This window comes from Protomyctophum bolini (genome assembly GCF_963924005.1).
Source record: "Protomyctophum bolini genome assembly, chromosome: 8".
NCBI classification, from domain to species: Eukaryota; Metazoa; Chordata; class Actinopteri; order Myctophiformes; family Myctophidae; genus Protomyctophum; species Protomyctophum bolini.
This window is the reverse complement of record NC_137869.1, coordinates 32,771,125-32,788,748: the sequence shown is the minus strand read 5'-3', so window position 1 is coordinate 32,788,748 and position 17,624 is coordinate 32,771,125. Positions and strand designations below refer to the sequence as shown.

The following is a 17,624-nucleotide window of genomic DNA, read 5'->3' as shown; positions in this document are numbered from 1 at the left end:
ATTTCGTCATTTTTTTCAAATCTTCAAAAATGATGAAAAACGGCGCGCTATAGTATGCCGTACGATATGGGCTATAGCCCATGGTCCAAAATGATGAGAAACGAGGCTAACCTTTTTTTTCAAAATTTCAAAAAACATGGGCTATAACCTTTCGTTTTTGTCATTTCGTCATTTTTTTCAAATCTTCAAAAATGATGAAAAACGGCGCGCTATAGTATGCCGTACGATATGGGCTATAGCCCATGGTCCAAAATGATGAGAAACGAGGCTAACTTTTTTTTTCAAAATTTAAAAAAACATGGGCTATAACCTTTCGTTTTTGTCATTTCGTCATTTTTTTCAAATCTTCAAAAATGATGAAAAACGGCGCGCTATAGTATGCCGTACGATATGGGCTATAGCCCATGGTCCAAAATGAGTTATAGCCCATGTTTTTTGAAAATTTGAAAAAAAAAGTTAGCCTCGTTTCTCATCATTTTGGACCATGGGCTATAGCCCATATCGTACGGCATACTATAGCGCGCCGTTTTTCATCATTTTTGAGGATTTGAAAAAAATGACGAAATGACAAAAACGATGGGTTATAGCCCATGTTTTGTGAAAATTTGAAAAAAAAAAGTTAGCCTCGTTTCTCATCATTTTGGACCGTGGGCTATAGCCCATATCGTACGGCATACTATAGCGCGCAGTTTTTCATCATTTTTGAGGATTTGAAAAAAATGACGAAATGACAAAAACGATGGGTTATAGCCCATGTTTTTTGAAATTTTGAAAAAAAAAGTTAGCCTCGTTTCTCATCATTTTGGACCGTGGGCTATAGCCCATATCGTACGGCATACTATAGCGCGCAGTTTTTCATCATTTTTGAAGATTTGAAAAAAATGAAAAAATAAAAAATGAAATTCAGCAATTTCCGCAATTTCCGCAATTTCCATTTCCGCAATTTCAGCAATTACCATTTCCGCAATTTCCGCAATTCCGCAATTTGACAAAAACGATGGGTTATAGCCCATGTTTTTTGAAATTTTGGAAAAAAAAGTTAGCCTCGTTTCTCATCATTTTGGACCGTGGGCTATAGCCCATATCGTACGGCATACTATAGCGCGCCGTTTTTCATCATTTTTGAGGATTTAAAAAAAATGACGAAATGACAAAAACGATGGGTTATAGCCCATGTTTTTTGAAATTTTGAAAAAAAAAGTTAGCCTCGTTTCTCATCATTTTGGACCGTGGGCTATAGCCCATATCGTACGGCATACTATAGCGCGCAGTTTTTCATCATTTTTGAGGATTTGAAAAAAATGACGAAATGACAAAAACGATGGGTTATAGCCCATGTTTTTTGAAATTTTGAAAAAAGAATTAGCCTCGTTTCTCATCATTTTGGACCGTGGGCTATAGCCCATATCGTACGGCATACTATAGCGCGCAGTTTTTCATCATTTTTGAGGATTTGAAAAAAATGACGAAATGACAAAAACGATGGGTTATAGCCCATGTTTTTTGAAATTTTGAAAAAAAAAGTTAGCCTCGTTTCTCATCATTTTGGACCGTGGGCTATAGCCCATATCGTACGGCATACTATAGCACGCAGTTTTTCATCATTTTTGAGGATTTGAAAAAAAATGACGAAATGACAAAAACGATGGGTTATAGCCCATGTTTTTTTAAATTTTGAAAAAAAAAGTTAGCCTCGTTTCTCATCATTTTGGACCGTGGGCTATAGCCCATATCGTACGGCATACTATAGCGCGCAGTTTTTCATCATTTTTGAGGATTTGAAAAAAATGACGAAATGACAAAAACGATGGGTTATAGCCCATGTTTTTTGAAATTTTGAAAAAAGAAGTTAGCCTCGTTTCTCATCATTTTGGACCGTGGGCTATAGCCCATATCGTACGGCATACTATAGCGCGCCGTTTTTCATCATTTTTGAGGATTTAAAAAAAATGACGAAATGACAAAAACGATGGGTTATAGCCCATGTTTTTTGAAATTTTGGAAAAAAAATTAGCCTCGTTTCTCATCATTTTGGACCGTGGGCTATAGCCCATATCGTACGGCATACTATAGCGCGCAGTTTTTCATCATTTTTGAGGATTTGAAAAAAAGGACGAAATGACAAAAACGATGGGTTATAGCCCATGTTTTTTGAAATTTAGAAAAAAAAAATAGCCTCGTTTCTCATGATTTTGGACCGTGGGCTAAAGCCCATATCGTACGGCATACTATAGCGCGCAGTTTTTCATCATTTTTGAGGATTTGAAAAAAATGACGAAATGACAAAAACGATGGGTTATAGCCCATGTTTTTTGAAATTTTGAAAAAAAAGTTAGCCTCGTTTCTCATCATTTTGGACCGTGGGCTATAGCCCATATCGTACGGCATACTATAGCGCGCAGTTTTTCATCATTTTTGAGAATTTGAAAAAAATGACGAAATGACAAAAACGATGGGTTATAGCCCATGTTTTTTGAAATTTTGAAAAAAAAATTAGCCTCGTTTCTCATCATTTTGGACCGTGGGCTATAGCCCATATCGTACGGCATACTATAGCGCGCAGTTTTTCATCATTTTTGAAGATTTGAAAAAAATGAAAAAATGAAAAAAGAAATTCAGCAATTTCCGCAATTTCCATTTTCGCAATTTCAGCAATTACCATTTCCGCAATTTCCGCAATTTGACAAAAACGATGGGTTATAGCCCATGTTTTTTGAAATTTTGAAAAAAAAAGTTAGCCTCGTTTCTCATCATTTTGGACCGTGGGCTATAGCCCATATCGTACGGCATACTATAGCACGCAGTTTTTCATCATTTTTGAGGATTTGAAAAAAATGATGAAATGACAAATACGATGGGTTATAGCCCATGTTTTTTGAAATTTTTAAAAAAGAATTAGCCTCGTTTCTCATCATTTTGGACCGTGGGCTATAGCCCATATCGTACGGCATACTATAGCGCGCAGTTTTTCATCATTTTTGAGGATTTTAAAAAAATGACGAAATGACAAAAACGATGGGTTATAGCCCATGTTTTTTGAAATTTTGAAAAAAAAAGTTAGCCTCGTTTCTCATCATTTTGGACCGTGGGCTATAGCCCATATCGTACGGCATACTATAGCGTGCAGTTTTTCATCATTTTTGAGGATTTGAAAAAAATGACGAAATGACAAAAACGATGGGTTATAGCCCATGTTTTTTGAAATTTTGAAAAAAAAAGTTAGCCTCGTTTCTCATCATTTTGGACCGTGGGCTATAGCCCATATCGTACGGCATACTATAGCGCGCAGTTTTTCATCATTTTTGAGGATTTGAAAAAAATGACAAAATGACAAAAACGATGGGTTATAGCCCATGTTTTTTGAAATTTTGAAAAAAAAAATAGCCTCGTTTCTCATCATTTTGGACCGTGGGCTATAGCCCATATCGTACGGCATACTATAGCGCGCAGTTTTTCATCATTTTTGAGGATTTGAAAAAAATGACGAAATGACAAAAACGATGGGTTATAGCCCATGTTTTTTGAAATTTTGAAAAAAAAAGTTAGCCTCGTTTCTCATCATTTTGGACCGTGGGCTATAGCCCATATCGTACGGCATACTATAGCGCGCAGTTTTTCATCATTTTTGAGGATTTGAAAAAAATGACGAAATGACAAAAACGATGGGTTATAGCCCATGTTTTTTGAAATTTTGGAAAAAAAAGTTAGCCTCGTTTCTCATCATTTTGGACCGTGGGCTATAGCCCATATCGTACGGCATACTATAGCGCGCAGTTTTTCATCATTTTTGAGGATTTGAAAAAAATGACGAAATGACAAAAACGATGGGTTATAGCCCATGTTTTTTGAAATTTTGAAAAAAGAAGTTAGCCTCGTTTCTCATCATTTTGGACCGTGGGCTATAGCCCATATCGTACGGCATACTATAGCGCGCAGTTTTTCATCATTTTTGAGGATTTGAAAAAAATGACGAAATGACAAAAACGATGGGTTATAGCCCATGTTTTTTGAAATTTTGAAAAAAAAAGTTAGCCTCGTTTCTCATCATTTTGGACCGTGGGCTATAGTCCATATCGTACGGCATACTATAGCGCGCAGTTTTTCATCATTTTTGAGGATTTGAAAAAAATGACGAAATGACAAAAACGATGGGTTATAGCCCATGTTTTTTGAAATTTTGAAAAAAGAAGTTAGCCTCGTTTCTCATCATTTTGGACCGTGGGCTATAGCCCATATCGTACGGCATACTATAGCGCGCAGTTTTTCATCATTTTTGAGGATTTGAAAAAAATGACGAAATGACAAAAACGATGGGTTATAGCCCATGTTTTTTGAAATTTTGAAAAAAAAAGTTAGCCTCGTTTCTCATCATTTTGGACCGTGGGCTATAGTCCATATCGTACGGCATACTATAGCGCGCAGTTTTTCATCATTTTTGAGGATTTGAAAAAAATGACGAAATGACAAAAACGATGGGTTATAGCCCATGTTTTTTGAAATTTTGAAAAAAAATTAGCCTCGTTTCTCATCATTTTGGACCGTGGGCTATAGCCCATATCGTACGGCATACTATAGCGCGCAGTTTTTCATCATTTTTGAGGATTTAAAAAAAATGACGAAATGACAAAAACGATGGGTTATAGCCCATGTTTTTTGAAATTTTGAAAAAAAAAGTTAGCCTCGTTTCTCATCATTTTGGACCGTGGGCTATAGCCCATATCGTACGGCATACTATAGCGCGCAGTTTTTCATCATTTTTGAGGATTTGAAAAAAATGACGAAATGACAAAAACGATGGGTTATAGCCCATGTTTTTTGAAATTTTGGAAAAAAAAGTTAGCCTCGTTTCTCATCATTTTGGACCGTGGGCTATAGCCCATATCGTACGGCATACTATAGCGCGCAGTTTTTCATCCTTTTTGAGGATTTGAAAAAAATGACGAAATGACAAAAACGATGGGTTATAGCCCATGTTTTTTGAAATTTTGAAAAAAAAATTAGCCTCGTTTCTCATCATTTTGGACCGTGGGCTATAGCCCATATCGTACGGCATACTATAGCGCGCAGTTTTTCATAAAGGGGCCACTCTCTTGATTTGTTGAAATCCGTCACTGTCTCCCAGAGTTCAAAGCCCTGGAAACTGCACATCCATCACAGCGTTGGCTCTATGTCCACTTTGCTCCGACCTTCGGCCACTAAACACCATCACTGATGTATTACACCTACAGAGACACTGAATAATTACATGGGCAAGCCGAGGACCTTTAACACTAGCTTTCCTGCAGGGTGGCTGTTGTCAATATGGATGGGTACATGATAGAGAGGTGTGATTTGAATAATGGATCAGTTCAGTTTACAAAGCTGGTTACATGTGGAGGTGTCAATCTTGGAGGAGACGACACTGCATAGCTGATGGTCTCCATTACTGATCCATAGACCAAAGCACATGAAAGCACACCATCACTATGGTACATAAGGATTGGCCGTGGGCAGACAAATCACAAAACAGCCTTTGTGAGGGTTTGTAAATATATTTCTGTTTTGCCATCAAGATGTTTGAGTAGCTGCTAATGTGTTATTGGAGGACACCGCCACGCTATTACAGTGTACTGTAGCATGCCTACACTACACCACATGGTTTCATCCAGCCCTAGTACAGAACGTGCAGTTTATTTTTATGCTTTAAATTGAGCAATAGGAAACCTAGGACAGACAGAGAGAGGGGAATGATGCGATATCATTGAAAAGCTGAGAGGATGAACAGAAAATAGGTCTTTCCTATTTGAAACTTTCAGTGTGAGAGAGATTTTCTTCCCTTCAGCATGCGACGCAGAATGACCTCGATGCCTCCTTTGGTACTGAGCCTTTTAGCCCAGCCGTGGGTCCTGATCCGTTTGATGTTCTTGGGCTGGTACTCTGTGCCCCTCTTCTTCGTCCTTACCTGTTGGTAGTGCCAAGGAAGCTCACCTGTACCCGCAGTCTGCGACAGGAGTGGTGTACATCTGGAGAACTGAGGTTCTGGGGCAGCTCTGGATAGAATCCAGCAGCTGAAAAGTTTAAGGTGGCAGGCACCACATGCTGGAAGGTTTGGTGTAGCAATGCTGCTTAAAAGTGTCGCTCCATGGAATCGGAGCAGAGAAATACGAATAACATTCATTTTGGAGTATTTGCAACAATATCAACGGCATGGACACAACATGAAATTCACAGGTTTCCCAGCAACTCTCAATACATGGAGTCACATGATGTAATGCGTCACATGTCACTTTGATGACATCGGGATCTCCATACACGTATATGGGCATTAAATTGGCACAGACAGACAAATCTCCATATTTGGACATGACTATAGCCTCGGGACCGCATGCGTTGTTTTCAAAGGAAAATACCCGTAATCTTGTATTTCACTAACCAATAACAGTGCAGAGGGGAGTCGATCCAAATTTGGTGACATCAGTGCGTTCTACTGGGGAGCGGTGGGAGGGGAGGCGGACTCATAGGTTAGTGAACCAATAGGAAGTTGGGCTGGGCTGTATCCAGGACCTGTTTGAGGCTAGAGATAGTAGGTATAATCTTAGGGGATTTGGCATCTTTAAGGGGATAAAGGCAATAACAAACAAAAAAGGGAGATGTACAACTGTCAGAGGGGTGAAACTGTGGAACGGCCTGGACAATGTACTAAAAAAGTGCAGTTCAATCTATACATTTAAAAGAATGTATAAAACAAAAATAATAAGTATAAAACATTAACAATATAGTATGCCACCTATAAAGCATATCTTAAGTATATAGTCATTAAGATATAGTAATGCTAAAACTGTAGAATAACCTATTTTCATGTGCAATTGTGAATTCTGAGTGATCAAATTTGTGTTCTCCTATTCTCTTTCTTCTTTTTCCCCCATGTGTGTTAGATGTATTTTCCCTTACAAGTCTGTAGGTGTAAATAGGATAGGCAAAGGTGCAGGAAATCAATTTATAAGTAGTAGACCTGTGTGCACAACATAAAGAAAGAGCATACCTATTTACACGATTAATGATTTATAAGTAGTAGACCTGTGTGCACAACATAAAGAAAGAGTAGACCTGACGTAGATCTTCGTCAGGTCAGTATTATACAACATAAAGAAACAGACTTATAAATGATTCACACAAGACATATAGTAGCCTATAGACCGATTCACAAAGGGGTGCCCTGGGCGCGGCCATTACTGAGGTGTAATCCATGGAGCAGGTGCTCCGTAGGCCAGGTGTAGCTAATCAGTGCTGTTGCGCTATATGGTACACCTCAGTAATGGCCACACCCAGGAAACCCTCTGTGAATCGGTCTATATATTATATAATATTCATCACAATATTGTTGCCAACAACATCTCCCCCATATAAAGCTCTGTCACATGTATCAATACTGTCCCTCCCAATTAATATAACTGACTAGCTGATATCAGTCACTCCAGTACACTTTATGGTTATCAAAGACAGTGAATGAAAATTTCCACTTAAGCCTGATGTGTTTATAGTTATACGTCATCTATCTATAAATGCACCATGTCTCTGTGCGTCTGTCTGTACGTACGTGTGGATGGCTGTATCCACGCAACTCGAGAACCGACTTCAAATTCGACACACGCGTTCCAAACCCTCACAGGGAGTGCAGTGCCCGGTGTCGACCCACGGTTGTCCAGAACCGCCAAAAAAGGCCTCCTGCCGGGCTCTGAACAGGGCCCCTGCCCATAGTCCATATATGGAGCTGGTCTGTTCTGACATCACAACACTCCATATTTGGGCATGCCTGACACAGAACTCCATATATAAGAAAAAAGGACAGAGAGACAGATCCATAAATCTCCATATATGGGCATACACAGACAGATGGTTATTAGTGTGGTTGCCCAACAGGGCAACCAGACTCTTGTAATTGTAACACTTTTTGCCTTTTACATTAGTAAAATAAATAAATAGAACTGAATAATCAATGGGTTATTATGCACAAAGATTCTGTTATAGTGTTTTATATCTTGCAGTAGAGTAGGCCTATACGTGTACAGACTACAGTACAAGCAATTCCCATGATCCCAATGGAATCAACGCACCATCAATTATTCTTAGTTCTTCCCAGAAATGCAGTGTGTACAAGTTTGAATTTAGGGTAGAAAAACATAGAACCAGGTCATTTGTATAGGCCCATGGGGGCTGAACATAGAACCAGGTCATTTGTATAGGCCCATGGGGGCTGGCCACTATTCCGTCCCAATAAACCCAAAAATGTTAGGTTAGAGGTAGATGTAGGGTTAGTTATAATGTGCATTGTGCACAATCTGACCAATGGTACTTTGGAATAATGGGTCATCACCAGACTAATGGAATACGGTGTACAGCAAGATTGGACCCCGGGATGACACCAAATGCGTTTTCTGGGTCTTACTGAAAGGTTTAGGAACCACATGGTGCACAGTAGCTGTAGCATATTATGTGACCAGCTCCAGCTAAATGTGCCTCAACTCGCCAGAATGAAATGGTCTATATGGTTCAACACACTGGTTCAAGTAAGCATGGGCAGGGCCTCACATCCATTTGGGATCATTTGTCATGGTAGCGGGCGCCGAGAGGTCTTAAGAGGACTGCAGATGAGGACTAGCTGACATGGCTTGAGAAATGAGCTGTGAGAGATCTGAGGGATGAACTTGAACAATTTGGATGCATAACATCAATAACACATGAGTTGTTTACAGAGTTCTTGTCTGGCAGATCACCGTTATTTATGGAGCTTCTTCTGCATAATGCTAAAGAAGATTTAATCAGTGGAGTGGAAAAACCAAAATGATCTATGTCTTTAGTCTTATCGGATCCGAGTCTTTACCATCTTATCCGGAAGACTCAAGGCTGGCCCAGGTTGAAGGTAGCACTATATTCCTAATTAATATTCTAGATGGGATGTGGAACTGATGGTGAAAATAAAGCTCAACCTCCTACTACTGTCAGTCTTGCAGTTTATTCCTCACAGTTATCTACCATCAAGATAAGTGGTGATATTGAAAAAATAAATCATTATTCTATCGTGAGAGGCGCAAAGGTGGCTCTGTGGTGATAATTATCAGCAGGAACAGTAAATTTGGCTTGAGCTGCGGTGGGATCTTGTTGAAAAATCATGAAAAAAACGACTATATATATATATACTTGGAGGATTTAAAACAAATGATGAAAATCATGAAAAAACGACATGCTATAGTTCATGGTTTCGGAAGACTGACTACATACACAGGGTTACTGGGGAGGCACTGGGGGGCACTAGGGAGGCACTGGGGGGCACTGGGGAGGCACTGGGGGGCACTGGTGAGGCACTAGGGGGCACTGGGGGGCACTGGTGAGGCACTAGGGGGCACTGGGGGGCACTGGTGAGGCACTAGGGGGCACTGGGGGGCACTGGTGAGGCACTAGGGGGCACTGGGGGGCACTGGTGAGGCACTAGGGGGCACTGGGGGGCACTGGTGAGGCACTAGGGGGCACTGGGGGGCACTGGTGAGGCACTAGGGGGCACTGGGGGGCACTGGTGAGGCACTAGGGGGCACTGGGGAGGCACTAGGGGGCACTGGGGGGCACTGGTGAGGCACTAGGGGGCACTGGGGAGGCACTAGGGGGCACTGGTGAGGCACTGGGGAGGCACTGGGGACGCACTGTGGGGACACAGTCATAGGTTCAGTATGCGTTAATAAGTGGCACATCTCAGTATCTGAAAAATGTTTTATTTTCATGTACGTGTAACAGAAGTTTGCAGTTAAACAACCTTTAAAGCAATTCACTCAAAACCATGAACTTTGCTGTTACCCACCAACACATACAGTATTAACACATTATTATATTTACCAGTAAGACGCGCAAACGCGGGAAGCGAACGCAGCTCGTACATATTTGGGTTTTTTTAAGATTTTTTTTTTAAGTTATTATTTTTTTAAGTTAAGTTTTTAACTTAGCCATAACCATATAAGGAGTCCCCAAAGCAGCTATACGTCCAAATATGGAGTGTGTTGCATCAATCACAAACAAATCACTCAGCTCCATATATGGGCAAACAAATCACTCAGCTCCATATATGGGCACAAAGGGGACACACACACACATACAGACAGACAGACAGACAGGACCTGCTAGGTCTCATAGTAAGTGCTCACTGCGTTCGCAATCACTCAGCTCCATATATGGGCACAAAGGGGGGGGACACGGACACACACACACGGACACACAGACAGACATGATCTGCTAGGTCTCATTGCGAACGCAGTGAGCACTTACTATGAGACCTAGCAGATCATGTCTGTGTGTGTGTCTGTCTGTCTGTCCCGCTATAAGTCCAAATATGGAGTGTGTTGCATCAACACAATCACTCAGCTCCATATATGGGCACAAAAGTGTTGCATCAACAAACGAATCACTCAGCTCCATATATGGGCACAAAAGGGGCCAGGTCCACATATACAGTAAAAGCGGGACAGACACACAGACAGACAGACATCGATCTGCAGGGTCTCAGCTGCGTTCACTTCCCGCGTTTGCGCGTCTTACTGGTACTAAGTGCTCATTGCGTTCGCAATGAGACCTAGCATATATGGAGTTGAGTGATTACGTCACCATGACTCAGCCATAACCATATAAGGAGTCCCCAAAGCAGCTATACGTCCAAAACCCAAATATGTACGAGCTACGTTCGCTTCCCGCGTTTGCGCGTCTTACTGGTCTGCTAGGTCTCATAGTAAGTGCTCACTGCTTCGCAACAATCATAACTGTTCAGTCTTCAATCTCTCAAACCAATGTAATACAATATTCAGAAAACAGGTGTTTAGAAGCAGTTATACAAGTAAGACGCGCAAACGCGTGAAGCGAATGCAGCTCGTGTGTGTGCATGTCTGTCTGTCTGTCCCGCTGTTACTGTATATGTGGACCTGGCCCCTTTTGTGCCCATATATGGAGTTGAGTGATTACGTCACCATGACTCAGCCATTACCATATAAGGAGTCCCCAAAGCAGCTATACGTCCAAAACCCAAATATGTACGAGCTGCGTTCGCTTCCCGCGTTTGCGCGTCTTACTGGTCTGCTAGGTCTCATAGTAAGTGCTCAGTGCATTCGCAACAATCATAACTGTTCAGTCTTCAATCTCTCAAACCAATGTAATACAATATTCAGAAAACAGGTGTTTAGAAGCAGTTATACAAGTAAGACGCGCATGAAGCGAACGCAGCTCGTGTGTGTGCATGTCTGTCTGTCTGTGTGTCTGTCCCGCTGTTACTGTATATGTGGACCTGGCCCCTTTTGTGCCCATATATGGAGCTGAGTGATTCACAAATCACTCAGCTCCATATATGGGCACAAAGGGGGGACACACACAGAGACACACAGACAGACATGATCTGCTAGGTCTCATAGTAAGTGCTCAGTGCGTTCGCAAATATATCCCTGTCCACTGTCTTGCCTTATTGACAATGTCTGTTAACAGCTGATAGAACTCTGATAGTACTTTGTTACTTTAACACTTAACCACTTTAACCCTCTATACTTGGTAAACTGGACATGCGTTGCCTCGATACTTTGTGTAGGTTTCGATCAGTCTACACCTATCTTTACCAACACTTTGCAACACATTGTGAACTTGTACATTGACTATTCTCACTACAGTTCAAGTGATTATTTGATGTACGGTGGAATTGCTATATGGTAAAAAAAATAAAATAAAAGGCAATCTGCAAGACTGCAACACATTGTGCACCACTAGGCTCAAAGATCAAGCTCGTATCATTTACAAACATGTTATTTATCTGGACAATCATTGATCACTGCTGTCCGAGTGGGACTGCACGGCGGAAGTCACGCGTAACTCCAAATCGTTTAAGATTTTAATAAACTCCTGTATTTTGAGCTCAGCATAAGTTACAGATGAACATGGCAACTTCAGTGCAACAACAGATAATTGCGAACGCAGTGAGCACTTACTATGAGACCTAGCAGATCATGTCTGTCTGTCCCGCTATACGTCCAAATATGGAGTGTGTTCTGTGTTGCATCAGCAATCACTCAGCTCCATATATGGGCACAAAAGGGGCCAGGTCCACATATACAGTAACAGCGGGACAGACACACAGACAGACAGACAGACAGACAGACATGATCTGCAGGCTCTCAGCTGCGTTCGCTTCCCGCGTTTGCGCGTCTTACTGGTTTGTTAAGTGATATTCAGGTGTACGTCAAGACTGACTGCTGTATTGCTACCTCAGAATAGTGAAAAAACAAGTCTTAAGACAAGAAGGCTGTCACACAAGGAGCAAACATTAGTGCTGAGGTGAAAATGATAAAGCAATCAGATACTGTAGATGAAAGATGCACATTCAAATGTTTTACAACTTTTCTCATTAAAATCCCATCTGCGCAGTCTAACGAGAGAACATTTGATAAACAACCTCTGTTGATCATCTTTCTGATTTGATTCCTCCATTCCTCTGCACAGCTGTTTGTAGCTGAACAGATGAAGACATAAGCTTGATTTATACTTTGTTGTACGATGGTGTCCTGTGCCGGGAATAGCTGATCTACAAGCCCATAAAAGCATGTACTGTAGATCGGCAACACTATATACAGTACAGCTGTATGGTGTCTTTGCGATACAAACATGTGGTTGACTGACTTTGATTATATCAATCTCTGTCAACCCCCAGAACATTATTTATCTTTCTTGCTCTGGTGATCTCTCTACATCGTGTATTTTAACCCAAACGATGAGATATCTTAAAGGGGAATTTCTTCCTAACAGTTTTTTTTACAAAATCATGTTGATAAAATGTATATTGACCAAACAAATATATTAAAAAATAAATAAACATACAGTAGGGTGCTGGTCCTTTAAGAAAAGCGTAGGCGGGGTCTAACATCAGCTCATGTAGAACAGGAAGATTTGCAGCAACAATGCATGGACTAACAAATCCCATGATTGAATAAGAGTTCTAGCGTTTGATCCACACGGACGGTAAATCCGCTAATTTGGTATTGAACGCTCGTTTCTTTTCCAGTGACGTGTCTTCATATACGGTAAGAAAACAGCTTGTGCGAAACTCCCCTTTAATGTGGAGGGAAGCACGAGTCGCACGACCAATGTTCCCCCTAAGGTGCGCCCGTGCGTGCGCGCACATGGCCAAACGCTCTCACGCACATCTGATCCAAGTATCATCTACACCACAGTAATAATACCTATCCCGAGTGGACATTTGCCCACACTTTATTTAGATTACACAGGCGAGGCGACAGGTCTCCTCCCCTCCTGTGTGTGACTGCGCGGCGACGCACAGCCGATTATTATGCAGATTATTACGCACCAACAAATCCACTTTTTATTCAGTCACACACCCTAAAATTGCATGATCTGGAAGACCTCAACAGCAGTTATAATGTATAAAGCACATAACATAAATCTAAAATAATAGATAAGTATAGAACATTATTATAACCTATAGTATATCTATTAATCATATCTTAATCATATTAGTACACAATTATGATAAAGTAATGTTATAACTATATATTATAACCGTATAAATAACATTCTTCTCATGTGCGACTCTGGATTCTGTGTGATCAAATCTGTCTCCTCCTGTGTGTCTTTCTGTTTTTTCCATGTTTTTTGTTTTTTTTCTCTCTTCCGTTTGTTTCTCTGTTAGTTTTATGTCCCCCCCAGATGACAATGAAGTGACAATTTGAGGACTTTTAAGACTTGTATAATACCTCAAAGGCTCAAAGACCATTAGTGCATCAAAAGTAATCAGCAATCTGTGGAACCATTCTGTTGCTTGTCTGGGTGGGGTTGCCCAGTTAAAATATGATTACTTTGGGGGGGGGTCACAGCCTGAAAAGGTTGAGAACCACTGATATAGACTACCTGAATATTCTTAAAATTGCTAGCCTACCACCTTGATATAAAATAAAAATGTTGTAACTTGTAGTGCGTAACCTTATGTAACTATTCATTGATTCATTGATTCACACCTGTGTGAAGTGAGGGGCGCTCACTTTGCATTATCTAACGTTTGGATAGTTGGTGTCAAGGTGACGTATATGTTTGCTCAGTAGTTGCTGATGTCTGCTCAGGAGGTTTGAGTGTTTGCACAGACCGACATTTTTTTAGAGGGAACATTGCGCACGACTGATTCCTGTGTTTCTGTCTGTGTTGTAAAACAACCAAAAAACACGCACATCTAAAAAACCTACTAGGTTGAGTGCTGGACAAATAAATAGCAAGAATAAAAATAGTCTGCACACCAACTGATGATCCCAAAGTGCAAAAGTTTATTAGCTTCGAGAAGAGCTGGCTCGAAACGTTGCCAGTAAACTTTTGCACGTTGGAAGCATCAGTTGGTGTGCGGACTCTTTTTATTCTCACCTGCATTACTGGTGAATTAAGTCTAGTGTCGGCAGAGGTGAAAAGAAATATGTTGAAGATACATATCCATGGTATAAAAAGGCACATTGAAAAGAAAACATAAATCACTCTTTGAGGATCTTCCAGAAATTAATACAATATTTTAGTCAATGATGGTGCTGTGCTTTTTGTGCTCTTATAATTAGGGGTTTGAAATGAGAAAATAAAACCAAAATTGAATGGACAAATGCCATTCACTTGGTGGCATACAGACTTGAATAAGTCGATTTTGACAAAGACTACAATGCAACTGTCTCATAAATCAACCCAAAATCCAAAAGTCTAGTTTCAGCTGCAAAGAGTTGTGTTTGAGTATTCATGAATTGTTACACGATTCCATTCATAACCATTTTCTACCATTTCATTGTGGCAGAAGAATACACTGAGATTTTACAGAACACACTCAACATTTACATTTTGAAATATTTACATGTATTTAAATCACAAATACTGTATGAACACCTTACAAGTTCAACACATACTTGTTTGTGCCACTATACACTTTACAAAAAAGTGTTTTTGTTTGTTAATTTAATTCTGGGAGTGTACAAATAGAACCAATGGGTCCATAATGTGGTTCCATTTGTACACTCTGAGTTTAGCATTTTACTGCATGTTATTGTGCCCGATAGATTTGGTTTGGGATTTGCCGATGTGAGCACTGTAAAGCCTAATTCATGCTCTGTCGCAGAATAGCAGATTTGCAAGCCCACAATGCATCGCATCCACGACTCGACGTGGACCTGTGAGCTCAAGCTGACCCTAAGCCCTGACAAAATAGTGTAATTAAATGTAATATTCCTTTTGGTTCTCACTCTGAATGTTGTGTGAATCAGCGTGGCTGGGAAAGGGCAACTCGGGGCTCCCCACCGACTGGACTCCTCCCTTCACCGGCTGGTTCTTCTGAAAGGTCTCTTTCCTCCTGTACAAGAGTCTGGCCGTAATCGCCAGCACAGATACAGTCACAAAGATCACCACCGCTATCACACCTGTAAGCCGCGAGGAATAGAAAAAGAAAGAAGATGCGGTCATATTTGTGTTCATGCATGCATACGCACGCATGAAGCATGTATGTAGCTCGTTAATCTGCTATTTTCACAAATTTTTAAGACTAAAGCTAAGGATTTTCTTTTTATGATTTTAGTAAAACAATATAGTTTCAGTTAGTTATAGCTTTTCTTTGTAAAGCCTCATCTTTATTTTTAAAGTTTTAAGTTAACTAAAATGTTTTGTCAATTCTAGTTTGTGTTGTTTGCTGTGAAGTGTACTGTACCTCCAATTAGCGCTGAGTCGCTCCTTATGGCATTGACCAACGGCTGACCGGTACCCACTGACCCGGGCTGGTCTATAGCAGACAGGGAGGGTAGGCAGACATAAAGAAACAGAAGGAGATTAAAAAACATTCTTAATGAGCCGGGGAAAAAACAAAGAGGGACTTAATGTCAGACTCAGAAACATTCAGGAAGATTAGCCTACAGCCCTACACTAATAGAACATCTGTTCTACACTACAAAATGACCCATAAGACCTGATCAGACAGGATGTGTTTTAGCAGCTGGAGGTTTGTAATTGGCATCGTGTCATCATGCTTGCTACATAGGGAATCGGGCTGGATTCCTTGGATTCCAGGCAATATCCAAAAATACATCAAATATCCAAAAATACATCAATTTTATCAAATTTAATTTAACCAATTAGTCAATGTATTATATTTAGGTGGGCAAAAAAACTTAAAATAGACAATCTACAAGCGACACATTGTGAGCTTGTAGGTTCGCCATTTTCACAAAAATATATGCTGGTACATTATGTATGTTTTTTACAATTGTTCATTCATTAATCGAAACAAAAGGTTGAAATAGCCGTGATATTGCTTTGAAGTCACATCGTCCTGCTCTCCACTTATATTACAGTCCAGTGAGTTCACATATTAAATTAAGCCTGTTTTACCTGATAAGGAACGTGTGGTTTCTGCTGAGTGGGTATAGGCTGGGATGGAGGAGCCACAGTTAGACTGGGCCAGTGGGCCGGTGATGGTGACAGGGCTGGTGTCAGGGTGGAGCAGTGCCGCTTTCAGTGGGCTGATGGAGTTGAAGTGAACCGCTGACAGACAGCCGGTAAAGCCTAGTGATGCCACCCTGGCTAGCTCCGAGTCCAACTCACCAGACTCTGTAGGCACGCACACAGACACACAGACACGCACACCTATTTGTAATACTTGTGAGAGCACACCATTTTGTTTTTTCTGCTGCACCAAGTGAGGGGATGCGTCACATCCGCTTTATCGCTTACTCATGGAAAGAGCTTCCGTTCTCCAGACTGTATGACGGAAGCATTGGAAAATTGCGAGAGGCAACAGTCTGGCCACGCAAGACTATTTGAACCCTAAAGCCAAAAATAGCCATGCAATCTAAAAACTTGAAGTTGTAGGTCCACTATTTTCGGTGTGTGACATTAGCACACAACTAAGTATAAATCAGACATGACTCAGAATCCAACTCTAAGGCCCTCATTTATCAATCGAGTGTAAAATCTGCCACAGATTCGAGTGCAGGTTTCGTAGTACACCCACGTCGCCACGGCATTTATAAAGTGATCGCAAACAGCTGATCCTTCCTTAATTTAGTTCTGACGTTAATAAATGTGACGGCTGAAATCCATCTGGCACGCCCTATGAAATCAAGCCTCGCCCTCGTTTTTGCGACTGAACACATGAAATACGACCTGTGGGAACCATGGAAACCATGGAAAAAAGTTTCTCCCGTGCCTTGCTGCCCGCCTCACCCACCTCTCTCATACACACACAAACACACACACACACACACACACACACACACAGAGAAGCACACGCAACTTGCAAGCCCAACTAACTGGTGTCTTGTTAAATAAATAAAGAACGAACACCTGCATGAATTAAATAAAGTTGTAGGCCTACCCTGTCTGTTTCCCTCTCACCTCGCTTGCCTTGCTGTCATGTCCACGCACGCACCTACATGACACGTACATCGACATCGCATCGCCATGAATGGAATTAGTTTGTAGGCTGGCCTATATACATTTTACCCATTCGTGCGCAGTGCACGGCGAAGGCGTGATACGCCACTTATTTAAATGGTGAATGATTAAGCCCCTTACGCCTATAGCCTGCTAGTACTTACTACAAATAG

At 40.9% G+C, this 17,624-nt stretch overlaps 2 protein-coding genes across 2 annotated transcripts in view; one reads left to right on the top strand and one right to left on the bottom strand.

The window, feature by feature from the left end:
- The window catches only part of LOC308319945 (glutathione hydrolase-like YwrD proenzyme), a 94,977-nt gene extending 84,677 nt beyond the window's left edge, over positions 1 to 10,300 (top strand). The window contains exon 13 of the mRNA XM_080770188.1: positions 10,262 to 10,300. The gene's annotated coding sequence lies outside the window, so the exon portion shown is untranslated. The remainder of the gene's footprint in view (positions 1 to 10,261) is intronic.
- LOC308320203 (contactin-associated protein-like 4) overlaps positions 6,502 to 17,624 on the bottom strand; it is a gene marked incomplete at both ends in the record, with an annotated part of 93,298 nt that continues 82,175 nt past the window's right edge. Inside the window, 4 exons of the mRNA XM_080770521.1 lie at positions 6,502 to 6,590; positions 15,273 to 15,446; positions 15,731 to 15,802; positions 16,408 to 16,626. Coding sequence (XP_080626647.1) covers positions 6,502 to 6,590; positions 15,273 to 15,446; positions 15,731 to 15,802; positions 16,408 to 16,626 — 554 coding nt within the window. The remainder of the gene's footprint in view (positions 6,591 to 15,272; positions 15,447 to 15,730; positions 15,803 to 16,407; positions 16,627 to 17,624) is intronic.